This window comes from Erpetoichthys calabaricus, chromosome 12 (genome assembly GCF_900747795.2).
Source record: "Erpetoichthys calabaricus chromosome 12, fErpCal1.3, whole genome shotgun sequence".
Classification (NCBI taxonomy): domain Eukaryota; kingdom Metazoa; phylum Chordata; class Cladistia; order Polypteriformes; family Polypteridae; genus Erpetoichthys; species Erpetoichthys calabaricus.
Window position 1 is genome coordinate 10,563,313 of NC_041405.2, and position 25,652 is coordinate 10,588,964.

General features: G+C 42.2%; 1 protein-coding gene across 4 annotated transcripts in view; it reads right to left on the bottom strand.

Annotated features, from left to right (window-relative positions):
- Positions 1-24,499, bottom strand: part of LOC114661855 (transcription factor MafK-like) — a 31,364-nt gene extending 6,865 nt beyond the window's left edge. Inside the window, exons 1-2 of one of the 4 annotated variants that reach the window (XM_028815069.2) lie at positions 24,322-24,499; positions 654-720 (exon numbers count right to left, since the gene is read on the bottom strand). In XM_028815069.2, coding sequence (XP_028670902.1) covers positions 654-689 — 36 coding nt within the window. In that variant the 5' untranslated portion in view covers positions 690-720; positions 24,322-24,499. The other 3 variants (XM_051934624.1, XM_028815068.2, XM_028815070.2) reach the window with 3 other exon arrangements.
- Between the last annotated feature and the right edge of the window lie 1,153 nt (positions 24,500-25,652).

Here is a 25,652-nt window from a genome sequence, read left to right on the forward strand (position 1 = left end):
TGGAAGATCAAGGCATTTAACTATAAGGCACGGGCTGACATTTGTAACCCCAGTACAGTAATTGTGGTTACGTCAGTGTGGGGGTCTGTAATTGAAACTAAGGAAAAGCAGAACTGCAGACTTGGGGAAGTAACACTTAGCTATTCAGTGGGTGTCCCCATAATTCATTTCTAATTAATGACTTAAAAAGCTGAGCTGTTTCACCAGAATACTGGGCAGTTTAATGTCATCTGTTTAAAACTCTCAGATTACAGACAGGAGACATCATAGTGTCGGTGCTGCTGCCTTGCAACTCCAGAGTTCTACATTCAAAACCCAGCCCTGTCTCGATGTGGACTTTGGTGATTATTTTACCAAGTGTATGTGTGTGTGGGGGTTTTCTGCTCTTCCTCCCACATCCCACAATGTGAGTAGTTGCAGGAGATTGCATGTGATTGGGCCATATTAAAAGACTGCTGCCTCATCCAGGGTTGTTTCCTGCCCTTTGTCAAGTGATGCCACTATAAGTATCCGTCACCATAATTCTTGACTGTAGTAAATGGGTTTAAAAATGGATAGATGACTTTCCTGTCATCTATTGATCATTTATAATTTTCTCAAAAGGTGTGCTGGCTTTAAAGGCCTCAGGCATCGTGAATAAAAAAATAACTCGCCTGTAGTGCTTTGCTGGATCTGCTGTCGCTAGACATTTTTCGTTGCTTGCGTCTGCTGTCCCAATACCTGTAATAAGATAGAGGGGGAAAAAAAATTTATAAAAGAGGCAATATCAGAACAACCACTTTAAAGCATTTCAAGTTCTCCTGTCAGCACAAGCCTACACAGGGGTCCAACTTCCTTTCTTGAATGTTCTGTAGATCACGAGATTTATTTACAACTTGCACACAACTATTTTTTTTGACAGCTGTCTTACTTGTAAAATGTGAGTACAATTAAATTAGAAATGACTTACCACCGTGGTGGGGACTGAACAGGGAGTAGTTTCAGAGCCTAAAACGTTAGCCGCTAGGCCACATAGCGCCGGTAAAAGCAAGTGTGCTGCCTTGTGTATAAGAGGCACAAGGTGTTGTGCTATTACTTTGTATTTTGCAGGATTTGACAAGTTGATTTGATGGCATCAGACCATGTATCAATACCAAGCACCTGCAATAGTCACTATCCAAAATGCGGTAAGCACCTTACAAAGAACAAATCTGCTCTATTAGGTTTCACCTGCCATGCAGACAATCCTGAGGGTCACACTAGAATGACTTAAGCTCTTTCCACATCATGGGTCAGTTGCAGGATAGTGAGGGGGTTTTCAGTGTGAACCATCTTAGATGGAAGCGGGTAATGAAGCATGCTTGCTGCTCACCACTCTAGGTACTTGGGATTCATAGTTACACAGTAATGTGAAACAAGATTTAGTATTTCGAATTGAGGGCCAGGAGATGCAATCTTCCTCAGTGGAATGTATGCTGGGAACATTCCAGGCAAACCAACAAGTACCACCCTACCTTGGAATGGAATGTATGTGCCTTATCTAAGTATGGTGCTGCCCAGATGCCTCCAAGCAGACTGGCCTGAAGATGCGCTGAACGATTCACCTATGCCTGGATGTTTACACAGTTGACAGCTGGGTGGGTGAAGTTTAGTTATTGGACAGCAAGGGGGGACTGTGCCAAAGCACTTTAAAAGGAAGCTGTGGACACAACATCCATCACAGTCCCTTTTGTATGGGGTTGGCACGTTCGCACTGTGTCCCTGTGAACTTTTCTCTGGGTACTCCAGTTTCCACTCACATTCTAAACTTGTAAACTGTAGGCTCTTGCTCGTTACTCTCAGGAGTCGATCCTACAAAGTAAACTACAGTAGTTGCTGCTTCATGCCCAGTGCTGCTGGAATAGACTTGCTCAGACAATTTAATGTTTAAAAAAAAGAAAAATTTGATACCAGATGAATAAACTGGAAATATCAGCACCCATGCTATCCCAATTCTGATATTTAGAACATAAGCAGGATGAGCTTGTTGTTTTGGGTATATTTTTTTTTCTACACCATACACACAATTCGACAGTGATAGCAATTTCCAGAAAGCATTATTAGGTGCTTCGCATAGCTTTATAATTTCTTTGTTAACTTTTCACCATAACCATCATGATTTCCAAATGATGGTATCAATTGCTGGGAAGAATGAATCAAATGCATTTTTTGCTGCTCACATCATTGCATGCTAATGGAATTCCTTCTCCTATTTCACGTTTTACACCACAAAACCAGCATACTCCATTTACAAAAATACACTGTTTTTGGCTGCACTACCACACCCTGGTTTACTACCAGCCTTAAACTTGCAAAAAGGCCTCAAGCAGCACTGTCTTCCTATCAGGATGGGGGGGGGGGAAAAAGCAGGTGAGACTCTGCCATCTTAAAAAGCAACAGGAGCCCACGTCTCTTATGAGTAAACCATTTCTTCACGCCAAAGACAAGCCGCTCACGCAAAAGGCCCGGAACTGGCAGGAAAGAGTCAATTGATTTTCTGTTTTTAAATCGCTAGAGACATACAACCAATGAAGACGACTGCCAAAACATCAAATTCTTAGTTCCTCAGCATTCACATTCCGTTATTATTTAGTGTTATTTTTCATAAAAATCAATGCTAATTGATTGCACACCTCTGAGCAATCGACCTGCAAAGTGTCTGAAAGCTGTAAAGTGGAGTATACAATGAAGGACATACAGTACCTTGTGAAAGTATTCAACCCCTTGGTGTTTGTTCTGTTTTGTCACGTTGTCTGGAATTAAAATTGTTTTCATTTGGATTTTATGTAATGGACTTGACAATGTAGTCCAAAGTGTTAAAGTGGAATGAAAATAAAATACCTTGTGTATGTATAAAAAATTAAGTAAAACTGAAAAGTTGTGAGTGCATATGTATTCATCCTCTTTGCTGTGAGACCCCTCAATAAGATCTGGTCCAACCAATTCACTTCAGAAGTTAAGGGTCCGACTGTGTGCAATCAAAGTGTCACATGATGTCCTGTTCTGAAAGGCCTCTGACTCTGCAAAACCACTAAGCAAGCAACATGAAGACCAAGGAGCACACCACATGAGTCAGAAACAAAGTTGTGGAGAAGTAGAGATGGGTTATAAAAAAAATATATGCAGTATATATATCCCATGGAGCACCATTACCTCCATTATAACAAAATCAAAAGAATATGGCAAGACTACAAACCCACCAAAATTCACAGACCGGGGGGTATTAATCCAATATGTAACAAAGACAAGGATAACATTGAAGGGGCTGCCAAGCAAAGATGGGAGTATCTGTCCACAGGACCACTTTAAGCTGTAGACTCCAGACAGCGGGGATTTAAGGAGGATTGTCCAGAAAAGGGCCACTGCTAAAAGAACAAAAAATAAGAAAACACATTTGGGAGTTTGCCCAACAGCATGTGGCGCATACCCCAAACTCATGGATGAAGGTTCTCTGGTCAGATGAGACTAAATTTGAACTTTTTGGCCATCAAGGTTAAACAATGTGTGGTGCAAACACAACACTTCCCATCACCCCGAAGGACACCATTCCCACAGTGAAGCATAGTGGTGGCAGCATCAAGCTATGGGGTCAGGAAAACTGATTCAGGATCGAAGGAAAGACGGATGGCACTAAATATGGGGCACTTGTTTCAGTCTGCCAGAGATGTGAGACTGGGCCAAAGGTTCACCATCCTGCAGGGCAATGAATGACCCTAAACGTTCTGCTAAAGCGACACTGGAGTGGTTTAAAGGGAAACATTGAAATGTGTCGGAATGGTATTGTCAAAACTCAGATCTCAATCCAGTGGAGAATCTGTGGCATGACTTGAAGATGGCAGGACACCAACGCAGCCCATCAAATACAAAGGAATTGGAGCAGTTTTGTCTTGAGGACTGGATGAAAATACCAGTAGTGAGGTGTGCTAATCTAATAGAGACTTGAATTCCTATGCACACTCAGGATTTCTGGGTTTTTTTGTGTCTTAATTATTGTTTGTGTCACCATCAAAAATATTTTGCACCTTTAAAATGGTAGACATGTTGTGTCAATCCAGTGGTGCTAGCCTCCTCAAAAATCTAATTTAATTCCAGGTTGTAATGCAGCACAACAGGACAAACATTGAGGGGGACAAATAGTTCTGCAAGGCACTTTAGTGTTAAATACAGCTTAACTTGTCCTATCATGTGCTGAATTTTGTCATTTTTCCCTATATGTTATGTCAATACCCCAACTTGATTCAAAGTAGGGAAATGACTGTAGCAAAGTTTATTCAACCAGAGGCTTTCATTTCAAAAAGATGCGGAAAGAAAGGAACAAGGGAAAATAGTAGACATGGTTAAAAATCCAGCAGCTTCTAGCATTCACACAGTACAAAAGTACCTCCCTGCCATATCTAACCCTAAAGTACACCAACCCGCAGGAGCATAACAGCCAATCCAGACTTAATTTCCTCAGATGCTGCAGTTAGGATCTTCACCATATCTGACCTTAATCTCATAGAAAACCCTGAAGGTCAAATCCAGGCATAAATAATACAAATTGCATAGTAAGAAAGCAGACATACCCCAACACCCCCACCCTGTCTAACCCTTGCTAGCCCAAGTGAAAGTCCTCAGCTTACCTGGAGCAATCAGGTTAAGTCACGTGTTCCTAGTACTTGCACGTTTCCTCAGAACAGCTGACAAGAATACAATAAATAAACTCTCCTAAGTCTTCCACAAAGTGAACTTCCAAATGAATTTATTCTTCCAATTTTTTATTTCTTTTTTTAAAAAGTCACCTCCACCTAGAAAAAAATCAGTTTGTGCCTAACAAGGAAGGCTTAGGAGGACCGGGAAATGGGGAGATTCTCTCCTTGTGGCTGTTTCTACACTGGCCTGCTCTCTCAATGTCTGTTTTTATTCACTCCTATTTCTTCTTTGGTTTTTGTTCCGCCAGCTTTCAGGCACACTTGGATTATGAAATCCAAATCTTGCCTGCATGTTGATTCGCGAACCCTTGGCCCCTACCAACCAAAGAGTGAGAAGGTGCAGCTAGCACTATTTTGGAAGATGGGAGTGCTGTTAGGACACTGAAGAAGATGCTGGGAGGAGATTATCCTAAAAAATGATCGAGTGTGGTAAATATGCAAACTAATGGGGAAATGATTCAGCTATGCACAATAAGCCACCGCCATACACAAGATGGGATTTTCAAAAAAACCCAAAGCAGAACTTAGCTGCTTACGTCCTGTCCATCATGTGGCCATATACTGCCCGTGGAGTGGGTGTTGAAACTGACCAGTCACTAGATGTTGACGTTAGCACAACAGGTAATAATTCCGTTAACAAGAAGTAAGCCTCCATTTAAATACTCCCATACATAAGGGGCTAGCATTGTGATTTCACCCAGATGCAGACCCAAGGTGTGATAATTTGAAGTAAAGAGGGGAAAACAGAAGGAAGTTAACTTGTTCTAACCCTCAGATTGTACCGTCCTTAACAGAATTCATGTTCAGTGTTCACCTTGGTACTGTCCCACGCATTACTGGGTTAGTGTCAGCATGGACTCCCAACGTAGAGCCCTAAGCCCTTGGACTGATATTGGTTGGTTGGTTGATTGATTGGTCAGTGAGGATGAACTGGAGTCAGGATTCTGAAGCATAGTTATTTGGGATGAAATGCTTTCATAGATTCATGTTCAGGTACTGTAAATATAGAATTCCATATTAGCCACCTCTAATTTGCATCTCATTACAACCAGGCCACAGCAGACACCAAATTCTTTGCGCTTCATACCATTCAGGCACACCTGGATAACAAAAACTGGAGTACTGTTCATAGGATTAAAGCTCAGCATTCAACAATGCAACTCTGTCAGGGCTGATCACGAAGAGTCAGTGTGACCTTCTGCAACTGAATTTTGTACTTCCTAGATGGAAGCCCCCTAGTATGTGCAAACGTGCAGTGTCACTAATTCTGCACTGATAATGTATTGAGTCTCTGTGTGACCAGACACAGCCCATCACCAAGTAACACCACCATCATAAACCTGATCACAACTGTGATGAGACAGCTTACAGAGACGAGATTTGCTTTCTGTCACAGAGCTGCCAGGACAACAGTCTATCCTGTAATGTCCGCAAAACCAAGGAGCTGGTTATAGTGAGCACACTCTCCTATCTGAATCAACATGTATACAGGGGACAGGGTCAAGACGCTTCACATTTCTTAGAGTCACCATTACCGAATGACCTGGCGAGGGCACAACACACCTTGGCAATCAATAAAAACAGCTCACCAATGACTTTAATTCTGTGGCCATCTGAAGAACATCTAAATGTCTACATCTATGCTTCACCAGTTTCTATGAGTGGATCAGTGGAGCTCATTATCACTAGCAACCTATCAACTTGTTATGGCACCTGTTCATTCCAGGGCTGCCAGGTTCTTTGGAAGTTGGTGATGTCAGCTCAGAATATTACTGGCACATGGCTCACTTCTGTGCAGGACACAGAAAAACAAATGCTGATTTAAGTCGATGTCACATTACACGGACTTCTAGTTGGAGCGGATGTCAACCTTAATTCCTGCCACTGCTGGAGCATAGCGATTTACATGACTGTGCAACGACTTTCCAGCACACGTTCACACTTCCAAAGAATCGAATGCTCATCCCTTTTTCCGTGCTGCCTGATGAGGGCTCTGCAGTATGAAGCTTTTACAGATAGGGCGAGTTCAGCACCTCCCTTTATATATTATATATATTAATATATATATATATCTATATATATATATCCCCCAATTCTGTTATGGTATGTTAAAAATAAGCTGCTCATTAACCTAACCTGTACATATTAAAGATGGGGTACAAACCAAAGATGCAGAACAAAACAAGTGTGGACACTGGGCAAAATGGCCAAACTCCCTCCATGAAAGGATCTGAACGCAGAACCCTGGAGCGGATAGACAACAACATTTACTGCTTCATTATTGTGCTGCGTCTTGCAACGCAGTTTTGCAAAATCATCATCAAAAAAGTGTCTGTCCATCGGGGGCAACTACAGCACCACTAATGGCTGCATCTTCCTCCAAATATCGTACAGGACAGGCCTGCTTTTATAGATTTCTTTCATTTGCTTGCAAGAGCTATAAAAGGTCTTCTATAAAACAGATTTCTGGATCAGCATTGAATTATTTTTCTAAGATGCATGTTCAAAAATGGTAAAGGCACGACAAAAAATGATAAACTGTTCCCCGGATGGTTTTTCTGGCAATTAAGGACAGTTTTAGCCAGAGGACAGACACAAACAGCAGCTGGAAATCACAGTCCAAGATGGCTCCCTGTACTACAATTACATTTTTGTTACGGGTTAAGAAAGTAAGGAAGCAAATAATTAACTTGGCCTTTGATTGCGGCAACAGCAGATTAAAAAAAAGGAATTGAAACTAACAGGCTGCTCCCGGGGACTCAAACCAACATTACTCTCATTGCTAAAGCTATTTCCGTTTTTTTTTTTTGTCCCCCCCACCCTTGTCCTGTCCCGTCCCAAAAAAATTAGGTGGATGGTTGGTTTCACACCCAAATGTCAGCCTCTAAGAAAGCAAACAGTCAGACTTTCCTCCAGAGGTGAAACACAGCATGCTGGTCAGATCACCAAAGAGCAAAAGCTATTGTGAAGCAGTCAGCAGAGTCAGTTCAGAGTAAATAAGGCTAACTAAAGAAAACAAATGTTAAATAATGTAACCTTCTTTAAGGCACACTTGTACTTCTGCGTTGAGTTTACACCACTGTAGCCATGAGTGTAGACTGCACCGCCGAAAGCAGTTTAAACGTCTGCATCGCGATATCCCTGAACACTACCTGGCAGTGTGTGTAGAATGCAAGAAAAGCGAACGATCCATTAAAAGGCAGGCAGTTTTTGCCCCCCAGGATCACTGCTCCTCTTGCTACACATTTTCTTGCATAGCTGAACATATTTGTCCCTCACATTTTTCCACACATTCGCTGACTTTTTTTTTTTTATTTGAAACACGTTAATTCCCTGTGGGGAAAATGGTCTTTTTGCATGACCTGTGGGAGTCAGAGCGCAGGGTCAGCCATTGTACAGCACCCCTGAAGCAATTTTCAGGATAAGGGCTTTGCTCAAGGGTCCAATGGAGTGAGATCCCTTTTTGTGGTAATGGGATTTGAACCGGCAACCTGCCAGACACCAGCGCAGATCCTTAGCCACAGGTGATGAACAGAAAAACGTTTCAAGAAATACGTAGCTATCTAACTGGCCAATCGTAGTGGTCGGCGTAGGGTTTTTTGAGGAGGTGCGTGTCAGCTTACATCGTGGGTACGCCATAGCGATGTAGGTTCGATAGAGAAATATAAATCAGCCTTAAGCCTACATAATCCAATTTTGGGCTGTGGAGTCAAAAGTCAGAAGTAATTACTGGGTTACTGGAGTCGGATTCAGTAAAAATGTACCAACATTTTAATATGTTAAAATTTCCAATTTCACATATACAAATTGGGTTAAACCTGTTTTTCTTTACAGGATATATTTTAAATTTACACTGATTTGTTATTTTTTTTCCAAATTACAAAATATGATACATTTATTAAAACCCCATGCACAAATTCACAATGGTAAAAAAATAAGAGTTTGTAACAAAGTCGGCAGTTTTTGAACACCTGACAGTCATAATAGACAGGAATTTATTTTCTGTGTCAGTACGGTGTAAAGGACGATGGTAAAAACGTATGTGATACAAAAATCAGAAGTTTTACTCGCTCTGAAAAGGCGGCACCTACAACAGCATCCAATTTGAAAAGAAACTTTTCAGCGTTTTCACTCAGAAGTGTTAAAAGTTATACTTGGCAGTGATGATGTGTCTTGTATCTCGTGTGCTTTCAATCCCAGGGGGGTAAACGTTAAAATTATACAAAGTTATTGTCTGTCTGTATACCTGCATTGTTATCACTCTTTAATTTAATAATTTAATATTGTTCTTTATCAGTATGCTGCTGCTGGAGTATGTGAATTTCCCATTGGGATTAATAAAGTATCATTCTATCTAATCAACAGTAAATATATTCAATTAATTCCGAGGAACCATAAATTGAGGAGTTGGTCAGTCAGTCAGTCAGTCATTTTCAGGACTAAGCGGGTTTGAACAGGGTTGCAGGGGATGCTAGAGCCTTCCCTAGCTAGCATAGGTCATGAGGCAGGAACAAAACCTGGACAGGGTGCCAGTCCATCACAGGATAAACACACACACGCCCTAATTTAGTATCACTAATCCACCTAACCTGCATGTCTTTGGGCAGTGGGATTAAACCGAGACACCCGGAGGAAACCAATGCAGACATGGGCAGAACATCCAAACTCCACACAAGGAGGATCCAGGATGTAAACCCTGGTTTCCTAATTGCAAGGTAGCAGCTCTGACATTGTGCCACCATGCTACCCTAGAAGTCAGATTCTAATTACAAATTGAGGAATCGGAGATACCAGAAATTATAAAGTCAGAGTCAAAAGTGTTGTGTACCGACTCAACGACCCTGGTGGGTGCCAGAGCCTATCTCAGCAACACTTGGTACAAGACAGGAAACAGCCCCAGACAAGATGCCAGCTCATTGCCAGAACTAGTCACATCACATACACCCACACAGGGTCAGTCTGAATTACTAAATAAACCAACACATGCAATTTAAAAAGGACCACAATTCACAGCATGCACCACCATGTGACGAGAGGATACCTCTTGTCTTCACAGCACAAAGTATATCTATTCCTAAACTTCCCAAGAGGACTTTCCAGCATGCCTCAACTGTTTTATAGGATAGGATCCAGGCTTTTCAAAAAATGGGTGACGGGATGGGGGCAGAAGAATGGCAAGCTGGACCCCAGCACCGGCTGGGCTATACCATGGTCTGTGTTGAGCTTGCTTTGCAACATGACCTGTGACAGTCAGGCTTGTGCCACCAGTTCCGAGTATTGAGAGGAACTGAGGGCTTGCAGCAGCAGCCTTCGGCTTTTTATCAGCAGCTAAGGCCCTTATCTGCCAAAGCCAGAAGGCAGAGCTTGTGTTTGCAGCACCACACTTTTGAAAACAAGGAAGAAAGCTTGCAAATTCAAAAAAAGAGGACCAAACTAAAACTTTCACAGACTAAATGTGTCACAGAACTGACTCTAATGATGTGCTCTTCAAAAGGAGTTAAGTATGACTGCTAAGTAATAACCGCATCCAACCAGTCTCAGCTTTATATAGAAATGTACGATGTCAGACTCCATTGGAGTGTATTGAAGTACAAAGCCATACTACACTTATTTGCGTGCATTTTTGTACGATTGGAGGACAGCTTAAACTGACTGATTTGGGGTTACACAGCATGTCGACGTGCGCCTTAAAAAACAAAGCAAAACAAAACACGGCCTTGCACCATGGAATCCAGTGGTTTAGTCCATGGGTGAAAAATTGTAGAAAAAGGGCAACGTAGGAGGTCAATCTCTGTTAACATCAACTAAAGAGATGCTACTCCAGTCCATCTATTTTGGTATTGTGTGCTTCAGTCTCATAACACCGGCATAAATGTACAGCTATAAACGCACTAATGATGAATTACTAAACTGTGTAACTTTACCATACCGTGTGTTTAGAAAGTATTCGGACCCTGTCACTTTTTTCACATTTTGTTTTGTTGCAGCCTCATCTCATCTTCTCCTCTGCTTTTCCTGGTGAGGGCCACCATGCTAAAATAAATTAAATTCTGTTTTTCCTTCTCATAAGGCAACACACAATACCCCCAGAATGACAAAGTGAAAGCAGGTTTTCAGAAATTGTTTTGCAAATTCATTAAAACTTAAGTGTTCAGAAACTTTAATCAACGCTTAGTTGAAGTACCTTTGGCAGCGACTCGAGCCCGTTGTTTTCTTGGGTTTGACATGACAAGCTTTGCACCCCTGGATTTGGGGATTTTCTGCTACTGTTCTCTGATGATCCCCTCCACACCCACCCAGTCAGTAGATGCTACTTCTCTAGGGACATCTGGATGGGCCACTCAAGAACATTCACAGAGTTGTCCCTAAGCCACTGTTTTGTCTTTGACCTGTTGGCAGGTGAACCCTTCAGCCCATTCTGAGGTCCTGGGTGCTCTGGAGCAGGTTTTCATGATAGATCTCTGTACTTTGCTCCATTCAGTTTCCCTGTCAATCATGACTAGTCTCCCAGTCCCCAACCTCACAGCTTGAGTCTGCCACCACCATGCTCCACTGTTGGAATGCTACTGTGCAAGTGATGAGCACTGCCTGGTGTCCTCCAGATATGATGCTTAGAATTGAGGCCATACAGTTCAATCTTGGTCTCATCAGATCGGAGAATCCTGTTTCTGATGGTCTGAGAGCCCTTTGGGTGTCTTTTTGAAGAGTCAAAGTGGGCTTTCTTATCTAGTATCATATAGACCACATCAGTAGAGTGTGGCAGTACAGTTAGACTGGTTCTAAAATTTTAACTTCAGTATTGATACCAGCTTTTGGTCCTCAGTAACAGCACCAAAACTGTTCCAAAGCAAATAACGGATATCCCCAAAACCTCTCCTTCTTCTTCTTGCCTCTCTGGTGTACCACACCATCATGTCACACTGCACACCACTTCCATCCTGATAGCATGAAGTGTGCAATCGTCAAGGCAAATTGGGGAGCGGGGTATGGCTCGAGGTACTCACCTATGAAGTCATGATCGCAATGAAGAAATAAGGGAGTCAGGGGGTGGGAAGGTCCCTGTAATGTCCCGATCGTGTGGATGCAAAAAGGGGTGTGGGGTCCGTGATGAAGTCCTGATCACATTAAAGCCATGGGGAGTTTCAGTAGAGTCTAGACTGTGTTGAAGCTTGTAGTTTTGTTTCATAAAGCCTACTGAATGCAAATTTTTCCACATATCCACTAACTGTTGAGGGAAAGGGCCATGGATTGGGGAGATTGGGAAGAAAGCTTACATTTACTTCCGGTACTGAAAATTTGGAAGTGTTGGTACCCTACCAGTTCAAAATTTTGGTTTTTGGTATACCATGCAAATTTACATGACAATGATGGTTGCCCTTCTGGAAGGTTCCCCCATCTCCACACTGGTTCTCTAGTGCTCAGCCAGAGTGGCCGATTGAGTTCTTCGTCACCACTCTTGCTGAAGCCCTTCTCCCTCAGGTGTTCAGTTTCACTGGGCAGCCACTTCTATCAACAGTCATGGTTGTTCCAAACTTCTTCCACTTGAAAATTATGGAGGCCACTGCACTGTTAAAAACCTTCAAATGCTGCAGACATTTTTTCGGTGGCCCTCCTCAAATAAGCTCTGCAGGTAATTCCTTCAATTTCAAGTCTTGATTTTTGTTCAGCTGTGGGACTGCCTATAGACAACTGTGTGTCCTTCCTCCTTATGTGCAATCAATTGAATTGACCACAGGTTGACTCCAAAGATAATCAACAGAATGAGGATGCACCCGAGTCAAACTTCAAGTGTCACAGCAAAGTGTCCGAAGACTTGTGTCAGTGGGATATTTCAGTTAGCAAAAATGTCTAAAATTTTCTTTTCACTTTGTCGTTCAGGAGTATTGAGTGTTGCTGCAACGTAACAAAATATGAGAAAAACTGGAGGTCTCTGAATACTTTTTGAGCAATTTCAAATTTGATTAACATAAACAAATCATCTGCGGTGGGTTGGCACCCTGCCCGGGATTGGTTCCTGCCTTGTGCCCTGTGTTGGCTGGGATTGGCTCCAGCAGACCCCCGTGACCCTGTGTTCGGATTCAGCGGGTTGGAAAATGGATGGATGGATAAACAAATCATGACAATAAAGTCCTTTATAAATGAGACATGGCCAGTGGGTAGAGGTGGAGAGGAAACAAAAACAAAAGTCAACAGACTTGCTGGGGAAAGTAAACTTCTTCAGAATCCACAGTCAGTTATACCTGACACAAGTCACAGAGCAGCCGAGTGTCCCCAACTGGACATTCAACAATTTCATAAGCACATATTGAACAGTAGAAAATGAAGAGGACATCCTTTCATCATTCATCACAAGACTCACAGTCTCTCACATCCCGTGAGCTGCAGTAGAAACTTAACAATGAAGCAGTGGTACCATGTGCCACAGCAGGATACAGAGAAAAGAAACAGGATTGAGGAAGGTCAGTAGCAGTTCATAATTCTCAAAAAGCTTTACCTTTGGACAAATGAGTAACAAACAGGGAGGCAATATGAGCACCTAGTTAGCGACTTGAATTGGGGAACATTACAACAAAGTAGTGAGTCTTCAGCCTGGACTTAAATACGGAGACCTCACTGAACATCCCTTACGGAAGGTGGTGACTCATTCCATGGTTTTGGGGTTTGGCAGCTAAAGGTTCAACCTTTCAAAATAACTAGTTATTAGGAACCATTAGAAGTCGGGCATCTTGAGACTTTAATGTATAACATAAGACATTTGACAAACGGGGTGGAGACCATTCAGTCCATCAGGCTTGTTTGTTTAGCTAAAAGCTAAGCTGTGCCAATATCTCATTCAGATGCTTAAAAGGCTTCTACTTCAACTACACATCTTGGTAGTTTGTTTCAGATTTCCTCAACTCTTTGTGTAAAGAAGTGCTTTCTGGCTTTAGTCTTAAATTCACTTCCCCTTCATTTTTACTGGTGTCCTCCAGTATGAGATTCACCCTTAAGCTAATTTGGCTGGACCTACTTAAATGAAGCTTTTGAGAATTATGAAGATCTGGGCTAGGTCCCCACGCAGTCTCCTCAGCTCGAGCCTAAACACATTTAATAATCAGAGTTAGTGGGACATGTCCTAAAGTCCTGGGGTGCACTTGGTTGCTCTCCTCTGCACAGCTTCAAGTGCTGCTATGTCTTTCTTGTAGTGTGGTGACCAGAACTGCACACAGCACTCCAAATGCAGTCTGACTAGTGCATTATACTGTCTGATTTATTGTATATTTTTACAATATCAACTGACATTTTTATTTGCCTTTTTAAATTGCTTCTGCACATTGTTTAGATGATTAAAATTTGTCAGCATAAACCCAAAGTCCTTTTTAGAGGTTGCTTCCTGTCTCCCATTTTGCATTTAATTGACACTGTAAATGCTTTGGTTAAAATAAGTTATTGGAACTCCAGTCATTTAAAGATTTATATGTACACCCTAATTGTACTGGATTTACCAATTTGAAATCTATATGCTCCCAGAAAGACCCAATGGTGTTTACATTTGCACTTGTTTAGAAGTAACTTTGAAATCAAAGGCATGATATGGAACATTTCACACACTAAGACGTAAGACAGGCAAGAAAAAAAACAAGGCTGTCCATTTTGTGAATGACAACGCAGACGGCTGAGGACTATCAGGAATCATCCTGAGGTGGCACGCTACACACACGCTCACTCACACTCATACATGGAACATGAATTTAAAAAAGAAAAAAAAAAAAATGATGGACATGCATGCTGTAATTTCTATCAATGTTAATTAAAGGATTAGTTTCTGAATATTGCTATGTTCTGTTCCTGGAGGTGGCGCATCACAGACATGTATACTAATAAAATGCATTGCATTTGTCATTCCAATAGATGGCACATCACAAACGTTACCACTGCTGTTACGAATTCCATTCCAAATCGCATATAACAGACACATAAGCGTTGCATTTGTTATTTCCACCAGATGGCACATCACAAACATTAGCATTGCTTTTACACATTCCATTCCAAATGGCATATAACAGACATAAGCATTGCATTTGTCATTTGCTACAGATGGCACATCACAAACATTAGCTCTGCTTTTACACATTCCATTCCAAATGGCATATAACAGAGACATAAGCGTTGCATTTTTCATTTGCTACAGATGGCACATCACAAACATTAGCTCTGCTTTTGTGTCCCATAGCAAATGGCATATAACAGAGATACATACATTTTATTTGTCATTCCAACAGATGGCACTTCACAAACATTTGTAGTAACACATTTTATTACTAGAAATGTTTGTGATGCACCATCTGTTGGAATGACAAACCCAATGCATTTTTTTACTACATGCATTACAAAATACATTTCAATAGATGGTGCATTGCAAACGCTAATACAGAGGTTTATATTAATTAATTTGATTTCAACCCATCTTTCAAAGGTAATATAGCTAGTGCCCCATAATAAAAGAATAAGTATCTGTGTGTCTCTCTTGTGTCTGTCCAGTTGCTATGATTCTGTCATTCCAAAAGATGGAGAAAATATTTTTTCTAAATGCAGTGCTTTTCTCATTTCAACAGATAACACATCACAAACGTTAATGCTGCTTTTACAAATCCTATGCCAAATGGCATATAATAGAGACATATGCATTACATGGTGCACTGCGAACATTCCCGCTGAAGTCAATGTTGATTACTTAAATTTCAGTCCATGTTAGACTTGTATCACAGCTAGAATATGTATAAAATAAATAAAAGTGATAAAACATCCAGCGTCTGTGCCTGGGCGTAATGATCATATAACATCCACAAAAGGATGGGAATGACAGATGAACAAAGCCAAGGGACTGGCGTAAGACTGTGTGGGCTATGTCAAGGCATCACGTCATTCGGCATCCACACCAGGGCTGGAATGTCCAACAAAGAAAGGCAACAAGAAACACAAAGAAAGAGGGATGAAAGGACTAGCATATTCATTGAACAGAGGTCCGAAAATGCTTGACGCGATTCAAACAGACAGAGTTACTTTTGTACCATTAAGACTGTTTTTATAGATGGTCATTTCTCCATGCTCGTAAAACAACATTGGATAATACTGACTCTTTGGGTTAAACCCCCAGCAAAACTTTCTATTTCCAAATCGGGGTCATGAGGGGAGGCATTGTAACAGTATAAATCATCCATCAACTAAAACACTTTAATTCATTAACAGTTCCACCTATCTCACTGGGCACAGGCTGGTAGCAACATTGAACAGGCCTACTTGTATTATATTGTATATGCTGTAAATGCACTAGTACTGCACTCCGTGTGTCTAAATTATTATGAAAAGGAAGGTCATTATAATAACACAACAACTGATATCTATTAATCTTTTATGCCATCATTCAGACTAACCTGGACTCATTGGCAGCACTAACCTCTGCCCTACAGTAATGTCTTCACAGGGCTGCTTTACTGACTCTTTGTGGCAGACCTTTGGTTTTAGCTGTGGTTATGAACTCATTTATACCTCGTTCCACCTCACCAACAAGTCCAACAAAAATATTGCGGTACCACAGATTACCCCACTTTTAAAAATACAAGCTATGTGTCAGCATCTGCTTATTAAAGCGTTGCCTGCTTGTCCGTTGCTCTTCTTTTTTTAGACCTCTTGCTAGTCATCCAGTGACTAACAAACAGTTTGGGAAGCGCATTCTTGTATATTCATGCTGCTCTAGCAAAATGCATCAGTAGTTTCTTGGAAGTCAAACTCATCAGTACCACATGTAAGCTCTTCAATTGTTACTTTATACCTCGTTTGTTTTGTTTTTTTTAAATCAAATTACCTGCCAGTTGTAACTTTACACCTTGACATTTTACCAAATCAAATGCTATACAGGCTGTATACATGTGTTGCTTCTTGGTATGCATATCTATTCTGAAGAATGCTGGTTTGACAAGAGTTATGACTGCTGGCCTGAACACAAACATTACCTGCTAACCTTGTTTGGGAGAGTTCATTCTGGCTCAGTGATGACGCCACTTCTTATTGCCACATCTACTGACTCAGCAGTTTTCATTTCTCACATTGAGGGGTCAGGCAGCCTAAACCTCCACTGTGATTTTACTTTGTTGGTGGTCAACTACCTCTGCTGTATTAAAAAGACGTTAGCCTAATTGAAGGTTCAAATGTAAAGCACAACAAGTGAGTCAACAATACAGAACGGCTCAGAGGGCTGTATTTACTTGCTTTGGTTTTGGCTCAAAGCAGACCATCTGTGATTATTGAACACCAGAGTGACTGTTAAGCCCAGTATCTGATCTTCAAAAATCTACTACTCGATTGTAACATTTTTACAAAAAAACACTAAGAGGGAAAAACACAAGACACACATCTGCAAATATGTGTTACAGCATGAATACAAAATATAAAACCACACTGGACACACTTCCAGTGAAGTCTACTTTCAGATCATCAGAGTGGGTGAACTGAAAAGCAGAACTCCACACACATATATATATATATACACATACACACACACACGTATATATATATATATAGTAAAGGGCACTATATAGGCACCTGACCTGACACAGACTCACACTGGAGGCACGAATAAACATAAATAAATTTTTATTTATCTTCACCTGTGGGGCACGTCTTCCCTGTGACTCCCACAGGCACAACACAGTCCCAAAAGACACAAACAAAACACCACAACACTCTCCTTTGCACCACCTCTCCTCCTCTAAGCTTTGTCCTCCTCCTCCTCCCAACTCTGGCCCTTGAGTGGTGTTGCTGGGCCCTTTTATAGTCCATCCAGCAGTGCTCCAGGTGGTTGATTGCCAAGTTCCGGCTGCACTTCCGGGTGTGGCGAATACGCTGCCCATACGGGCTCAGGAGTCCCAGCTGCAGCACCCCCTGGTGGTGCCTGCGGGACCCAACAGGGCTGTATCTAATTCCAATTCCCATGGAGCCCTGCGGGACACCAAGGCACCGCTCCAACCCAGGGGGGTGGCCATCTAGTGTCCAGGGGGAGGTATTGCACCGTCCATTGATGCTCCCCATGAATATAGAGTGAAGGAGCGTCCCTGCCACAATATATATATATACATAGACATATACACACAAACACACATATACATATATATATATATATACATATAACCACCCATACAATCAGATTGTCATTCAGGCTACGAATGTCCTGAATGTAATTACCCCGATCTACATGCTGTCAAAATAAATGAACCACACGCCATGGCGCAACAAAGAGGCTTTGCCTCTGACGCTGATGTCCGAGGTTCGATCCCTGAGAGGGGGTGCAGTGAGTGTGTACGCCTGATGAGCCCAGAATTAGGGCGAAATACGTGTCACGTACTCTTTGCATTATTTGACAGTAAGCTATGCAACATGTATATATATACAGTAATCCCTCCTCCATCGCGGGGGTTGCGTTCCAGAGCCACCCGCGAAATAAGAAAATCCGCAAAGTAGAAACCATATGTTTATATGGTTATTTTTATATTGTCATGCTTGGGTCACAGATTTGCGCAGAAACACAGGAGGTTGTAGAGAGACAGGAACGTTATTCAAACACTGCAAACAAACATTTGTCTCTTTTTCAAAAGTTTAAACTGTGCTCCATGACAAGACAGAGATGACAGTTCCGTCTCACAATTAAAAGAATGCAAACATATCTTCCTCTTCAAAGGAGTGCGCGTCAGGAGCAGATAATGTCAGAGAGATAGAGAAAAGCAAACAAATCAATAGGGCTGTTTGGCTTTTAAGTATGCGAAGCACCGGGGCACAAAGCTGTTGAAGACGGCAGCTCACACCCCCTCCGTCAGGAGCAGAGAAAGAGAGAGAGACAGAGAAAAACAAACAATCGAAAATCAATACGTGCCCTTCGAGCTTTTAAGTATGTGAAGCACCGTGCAGCATGTCGCTTCATGAAGCAGCTGCACAGAAGGTAGCAATGTGAAGATAATCTTTCAGCATTTTTAGATGAGCGTCCGTATCGTCTAGGTGTGCGAACAGCCCCCCTGCTCAATTCCCCTACGTCAGGGTCAGAGAAAGTCAGCGCAAGAGAGAGAGAGAGAAAAGTAAGTTGGGTAGCTTCTCAGCCATCTGCCAATAGCGTCCCTTTTATGAAATCAACTGGGCAAACCAACTGAGGAAGCATGTACAAGAAATTAAAAGACCCACTGTCCGCAGAAATCCACGAACCAGCAAAAAATCCGCGATATATATTTAAATATGCTTACATATAAAATCCGCGATAGAGTGAAGCCGCGAAAGGCGAAGCGCGATACAGCGAGGGATTACTGTGTGTGTATATATATATATATATATATATATATATTATATATATACACACACACATACATACACACATATACATACATACAGTACACATAATATACACATACATATATACATATAGATTGTTATTTTTGCATTAGTGAAGAAATTCATTCTCTGATGGGCCCTTAATAATACATGAAATGTTATTGTCCCACTTAAGGTTTTGTAACAGGATAATGCCCAGAAACTTGAAAGAATCTGACATCCCAATGGTGGAGCCATTCATAGCAAATGATCGGAGAGCAGGCGATGGTTTTCTGAACTCTATAATCATCTCCTGAATTTTTTGAATGTTAAAAGGTCCAAATTATTATGGCTGCACCAGTGCCAGTATATGGGCTCATCATTGTTTGAGGCCTATTAGTGTGATGTCATCTCTAAATTTACACACACACACACAAAACAAACAAAAGACTTTACAATGACAATGATGAGTAGCTGGTATCAGTAACAAGCTTGTAGGTGGCAATAAGATGGTGAGACCTGACCGGTTGCACCTAATACAAGTTTAAACATTTAAAGGCATTAATATTTGATTATGGCAGATCCAACTTGCTACGTCTACAAAAGGAACATGCCTTTAGAGGTCTGTTCCGTAAACAGTTGCCCAGCTGAAGACACCAGCATTCAGAATAGTTCTTATTTTGAGTGTAAAAGCTGTACACAAAACTGCACAGGACCATAACCACTTCAGACATGTACAATATAAAAAATAATAACTATGAACCTATATATGTTATATAACAAATGACCAGTGTACAGATATAGGATATGACATATTATTTAATAAATGACACGTATATACTTCAAACTGGCAGCCAAAATCTGTCTACTTATTCTTGATTATCCGAAATGACTTACAAAAGAGGTCAGCATAACCGAGTAGACATCATTCTGGGAGACTTTTTTGGGAGCAAATGTCACATGGCAAGGTTACAAGATTGATCAGCACAAGTGAAGAGTTCAGAACAAAATACAAGATGGTTACAATTTTGAAAGGAGGACCACCAGCTACAAGCTAAGAGCCTAGACAGAGACAGGGACACATCTGACTATAGAAAGCCCTGCAGTTGAGCAAAAACCAAGGCATGAGGCTGAAGGAATTACTGCAGAGCGTAGAGATAGAAATGTGTCAAGGCAGGGATCTGGAGAGGTGTACAAAAATAAATCTGCACCCCGGAAGGTTAGCAAGAGCATAGTGAACGCCATAATTCTTAAGCGGAAGACGTTTCAAACAACCTCAATTCTTCCTAGAGCTAGCCACCTGGCCAAACTGAGCAATCGGGACAAGAGGGCCCTGTTTAAGAGTGGTGACCAAGAACCGATGGTCATTTTGTCTTTAAAAAAAAAAAAATCTCTGTGGAGATGAGAGAATCTTCCAGAAGGATAACCACCACCGTGACACTCCACTTATCTAAGTTGAATGGCAGAGTGGCTAAACGGCGCAAAAAACATCTGCTTGGGTGTTTGCATAAAGCCAACTTACTAAAGGACTTTCCGACTATGAAAAACAAGATTCTCTGGTCTGATGAAACCAAGATTGAACTGTTTGGTCTTCATTCTAAGCATCATGGTATCGCTCACCACCTGTGCAATACCAGTCCAACGGTGAAGGATGGTGGAGGCAGTATCAGGGAATGGGATGGTTAGACAGGGTTGAGGGAAAACTGAATGGAGCAAAACTGGGAGACATCCTGAAAGAGAACCTGCTCCAAAGTGCTCTGGAGCTCAGAAGGGTCAACGGTTCACCTTCCAACAGGACCCTAAGCATAAAGTAAAGACAAAACAGAAGTGGCTTCACATCAGCTTTGTAAACGTTCTCGAGTGACCCGAACTTGAACCCAATCAAACATCTCTATAAAGACCTGAAAACTGGTACCCACTGATGGTTCCCGTCTACCCTGACGGAGCTTGAGAGGATCTGCAGAGATAAATGGCAGCAAATCCCAGTGAGTGAAGCTTGTCACTTCAAACTCAAAAAGACTTGAGGCCTTAATTGCTACCAAAGGCACTTCAACGAGGTCCTGAGTAAAGGATCTGAATACTTGTCTCAACAGAATATTTATTTATTTTAAAATAAATTGGCAAAAAATTCTAACATCCCATTTCATCTTGTCTTTCTGGGGTGTCGAGTGTCGTTTGATTAGGGAAAAAAAAAAAGAAATTTAAACAATTTTAGCCCAACACAGCAAAATGTGCAGACATTGAACGGATCTGAATACTTGCTGAAAGGGCATTGCATTTATCATTCCAACAGATGGTGCATCACAAACTACTACAAATGTTTGAAATGTGTCATTTGTTGAAATGACTAATGCAATGCATTTTATTACTAAATCAATAAATGCATTACAAAATATATTTCAATAGACGTTGCACTGCAAATGTTAATGCTAAGGTCTACAGAGATTACTTGGGTTTTAACTTGTCTGAGACGTATAGCACAGCCAGTATAACCATAAACGACCAACAGTAGTATAACTCAGACTCTTCCAATGGCCTTGTTTAGCACCATCAGCACTGGCAAGGTGCTCAACAAATAAAATAAATTATAAATTTGGCCAGTTTCCCTATGTGGCACTAATGACAGAGGTCTGCACCACCTGCATTGCAGAAAAGGTCATCCACCTGAAACTAAGCACGTCTGGGCCCAACCAGTATTAAGATGGAAGACCATCTAAGAAAAACTTGGGGTGCTACAGGAAAAACAGTTGGTGAGGGTATCGTGGTGAGCTTACACTGTGCTCTGTGTGTGGATCTCAACGCCTAAGTGCAGTGATGGGGACACTTTGCTGTAAAAATGGCGCTGTTCTTCATGTGAAATGTCAAACCTAAGTCCCAACTCTCTGTGGTCATAAAAGATCCCTGGGCATCCTTTGTAACAAGTAGGGTGTTTCCCGATGTCCTGGATAAATGGTTCACTTGAGCCTGGTCATTCTGGTCCCCTAATCACCCCTGTCCCTAACTGACTAATGTCACTCTGCTAATAGCTAATTGCGAGCAGACTAACGCAAAAAAAATGGCTGCCATCACATCATACTGGTGGTGGCTGAAGTGGCTTCCCCCTCTAAAACGCTTTGAGTAGTGACAAAGATGTGACGTCTTCTTCTAATATGCTTGGTTGGGGGCTGCTTTCCGGAAGCCCTGTCACTAAAGAAAATAATTTCACAAAATGGATGTAAATACAGATATTGAGTACAACATGCGGCTTCAGATATTTTTGATACTACCGTCCCAAATGGTCTGGATATATTCAACATGCAGATTGATATGGGACACACAAACACACATATATAAATACACATATGGATATACTGAGTGAAATGTAAACAGTATTTACAAATCTGATACACATGTATATTCATAGTATTTCATACACATATTCAGCCAGCTTTATCTCACCAACCTAGTTAACACCATCGCACCATTCCTTCTTTATAAAAACCACATTTTCATTAAAATGAATAGAAACCTGCATGACACATCCAAAGACAAAGTAAAAAGAGGTGAGTAACTTGAACTAAATGCAATTGAGGAAGCTTAAGTTACAACATCCATATGAATTCCTAGATCTTCAGAAATTTTAAAAAAATGCACAAAATGACTCACGTTTATTTACTTTACACGATCTAAACCCCCAAGGATATATGCTGACAACATGCAGTATTGTGCAATTCTTCCTTTCTTTAAAAGAAATGCAAGCTGTTTCTAATTAATCTTGCAAAACACTCAACTGCCGTGCCGTCCCGTCCAGGATTGGCTGCCGCCAGCCTCGGCTCCGCGTGCGCTAATTTTAAACGTTTCAACGCCCTGCAGTTTTCCCACGTATAAAATAATTGCCGTTCTTTTTATCCATGCACACGAGGCAATGTTTGGTGGGCGGCTTCAAAGTTGACTTCACAAATGGAAAAAAAAAACAGAGAGAGAGAGAGAATGAGAGAAGCCGGTTCTGAACAGATAATGACTCAGCACCACCACGACGCCTTTCGTCAGTTTTCCAACGACCTACGCGCAGGACCCCCGCCGTCCGGGTGGGCTGCAAGTCGCCAAATCGACAGGCAGGCGACAAGGCTGGTCGATGTTTCCCGAGTCGCTCCGAAGAGGAGGGCAGTGCCATCGGAAAACGGAGGCGGGGCACCTCGAAGCAGAAGTGAGAGGTGTGTTTTAAAAACCAAAGTCTGTAGGAATAACTGCCAAACTCACAGTGATTCAGCATAAAACGCCCAACCCACGCGATTCACATTATTAAAATGAAAAGAAGACGGCCAAGGAGAAAGGGAACAGGTTAAAAATACTCTTCTATTGACTATTTGGACGGTGGTCTCAAAATCAATGACGTGCCCAGTAAACAGAAAGCACCGCACTGGCAGCGCTCCAGAGATTTTCTGCGCTCTGCTTTTCTTTTTTACAGTTGACATGAACCGTAGGTACCGATCCCGGCCGGGCGGCTGTTTTTCAGCGATCCGTTATAGTATACTAAAAACCATACTACAAACACAACACGCAGTGACATTTCGTCTTTCGCCGCTATACGAAATCGGCATCTCCTTTCCCTTTCTCTTCAGCTGCTACTGAAGTGAAAGTTCCCAGCCTTGCTGGACCCATTTCTCGCTTCGATCACAACTGTACAGTCTATTTAAATAAATAAATGCGTCACGAGATGGACTTTTCAATCCATTGCCTTTTACGGAGACCGACCACCACATGTTATGTATCCATGATCATGTACTCTTTGCATCCGCTTGCTTTATTATTGATACTAGTGTTCCTACTGACCGGTAGGAAAAGTTGACATCGTAGCTTCCCGAATACCAAATGCTGGCCCCGTGCAGAAGCTCGTACTGATCGATCGCTGCCCCTCTCCCGCCCCGAGCGCAACCCCATTTGGCTGCCTTTCCCTGCTCCTTCCCGTAAACAAGCTCCGTTGCCACCCAGTCACATGCTCGGGACGCTTAGCCGTGTTACGCGAGCGCCGCGAAGGTGAACCCTGGAATGCAGCGCAACACAAATACAAACAAACAGACAAACATACAGCACGACACCTGAAACCCAAGCACGCACATCTCAGCGGTTCGCCGTCGTCTCCCTCAGCCCCAGCCCGTCCAACAGGTCGCACGCCGCGTTCCGAGCAGCAATTCGATGTCAACAACGGCGTCAGCAGCCTGACTCGCACTCCCATCTGCCGTCGCCGCCCGCGTCGCGTCGCGTCGCGCCGCACACACGAGCAGTAGACGCGGTCACTTACTGGAGCGGTAGCTGCGTAGTGAGTTGGCCGCCTCGGTCCTGGAAGCTCCGCTCCGGTTCAGGGCCGCCTTGTTTAGTTACAGTGTCAGCTCGCCTTTCCTCAATTTACTCACGACCAGGATTCCTTTCATTCATAAAAAAAAAGAAATAGCCATGACGTCAGCGTCCTGGAATGAGGGCGGGTCACTTCCTCCCCTCGCGCCTTTGCGTGCCACGTGACCTGGAGTGGGCGGACAGAGCATGCGGGGCGGAACAGTAAAGCCGCGAAAATAGACATTTTTGTGAGGGGCAAAGAGCAGCGACAAGGCCGTAGCAAGAAATGAATTTGGCTGAGAATTCCTGTTGCAACTCAGAAGTGTTTTGGTGCAGTAACGTTAGAAGTGTGGCCAGCTTTGGGACAGCTTGTCTTATACTTTAATAAAGATCAATAATGTATCTATCGAGCTAACTTAGCTATTAGCTTCTTCTTCTCTAGTCCTTAAAACCAGAACCGTTGGTGGCATGGTTTGTCCAGGAATCGGCCGATCAGGAGGTGTTCCATGGTGTGTCTTTCCCCGCAGTCACACAGATCGCTGTCAGTGTATTCCCACTTGGATAATATTGACTTTGGATCTGCCAGTCCTGGTACGCAGGCGGTTAAGGCTTTTCCATATTGGCCAGTCTAGGTAACCGCCAGTGGCCACCAGTTTGGGAGCAGTCATCACATGCCAAAAAACCTGTGCTCAACGAGAGCTGTCGCTATATCACAGGATGCCTAAAACCGACACCTGTCAACGTCCTCTACATCTTGGCCGCCATTGCTCCCTCAGACAGAAGAAGAAATGTAGCAAGTAAGCAGGAAAACCTAAAGCAACTACAGGACCCCAGACACCCACTGTACGGCCATATCAATGTCGCCAAATGCTTTAAATCTTGTAAAAGCTTCATGCTCAAGAGACCTCTAGACTCAACGGCAACAATACAATACAATACAGTTTATTTTTGTACAGCCCAAAATCACACAGGAAGTGCCACAATGGGCTTTAATAGGCCCTGCCTCTTGATAGCCCCCCAGCCTTGACTCTCTAAGAAGACAAGGAAAAACTCCCAAAAAAAACCTTGTAGGGAAAAATGGAAGAAACCTTGGGAAAGACAATTCAAAGAGAGACCCCTTTCCAGGTAGGTTGGGCGTGCAGTGGATGTCAAAAAAAGGGGGTCAATACAATACAATACACAAAACAGAACAAATCCTCAATACAGTATAAAATAAAAATTTTTTTAGAATTAAAAAAAAAAAATGTAGAAGTACGGAGCAGAATTTAACAGTATATGATATCACATAATAGGATTTGG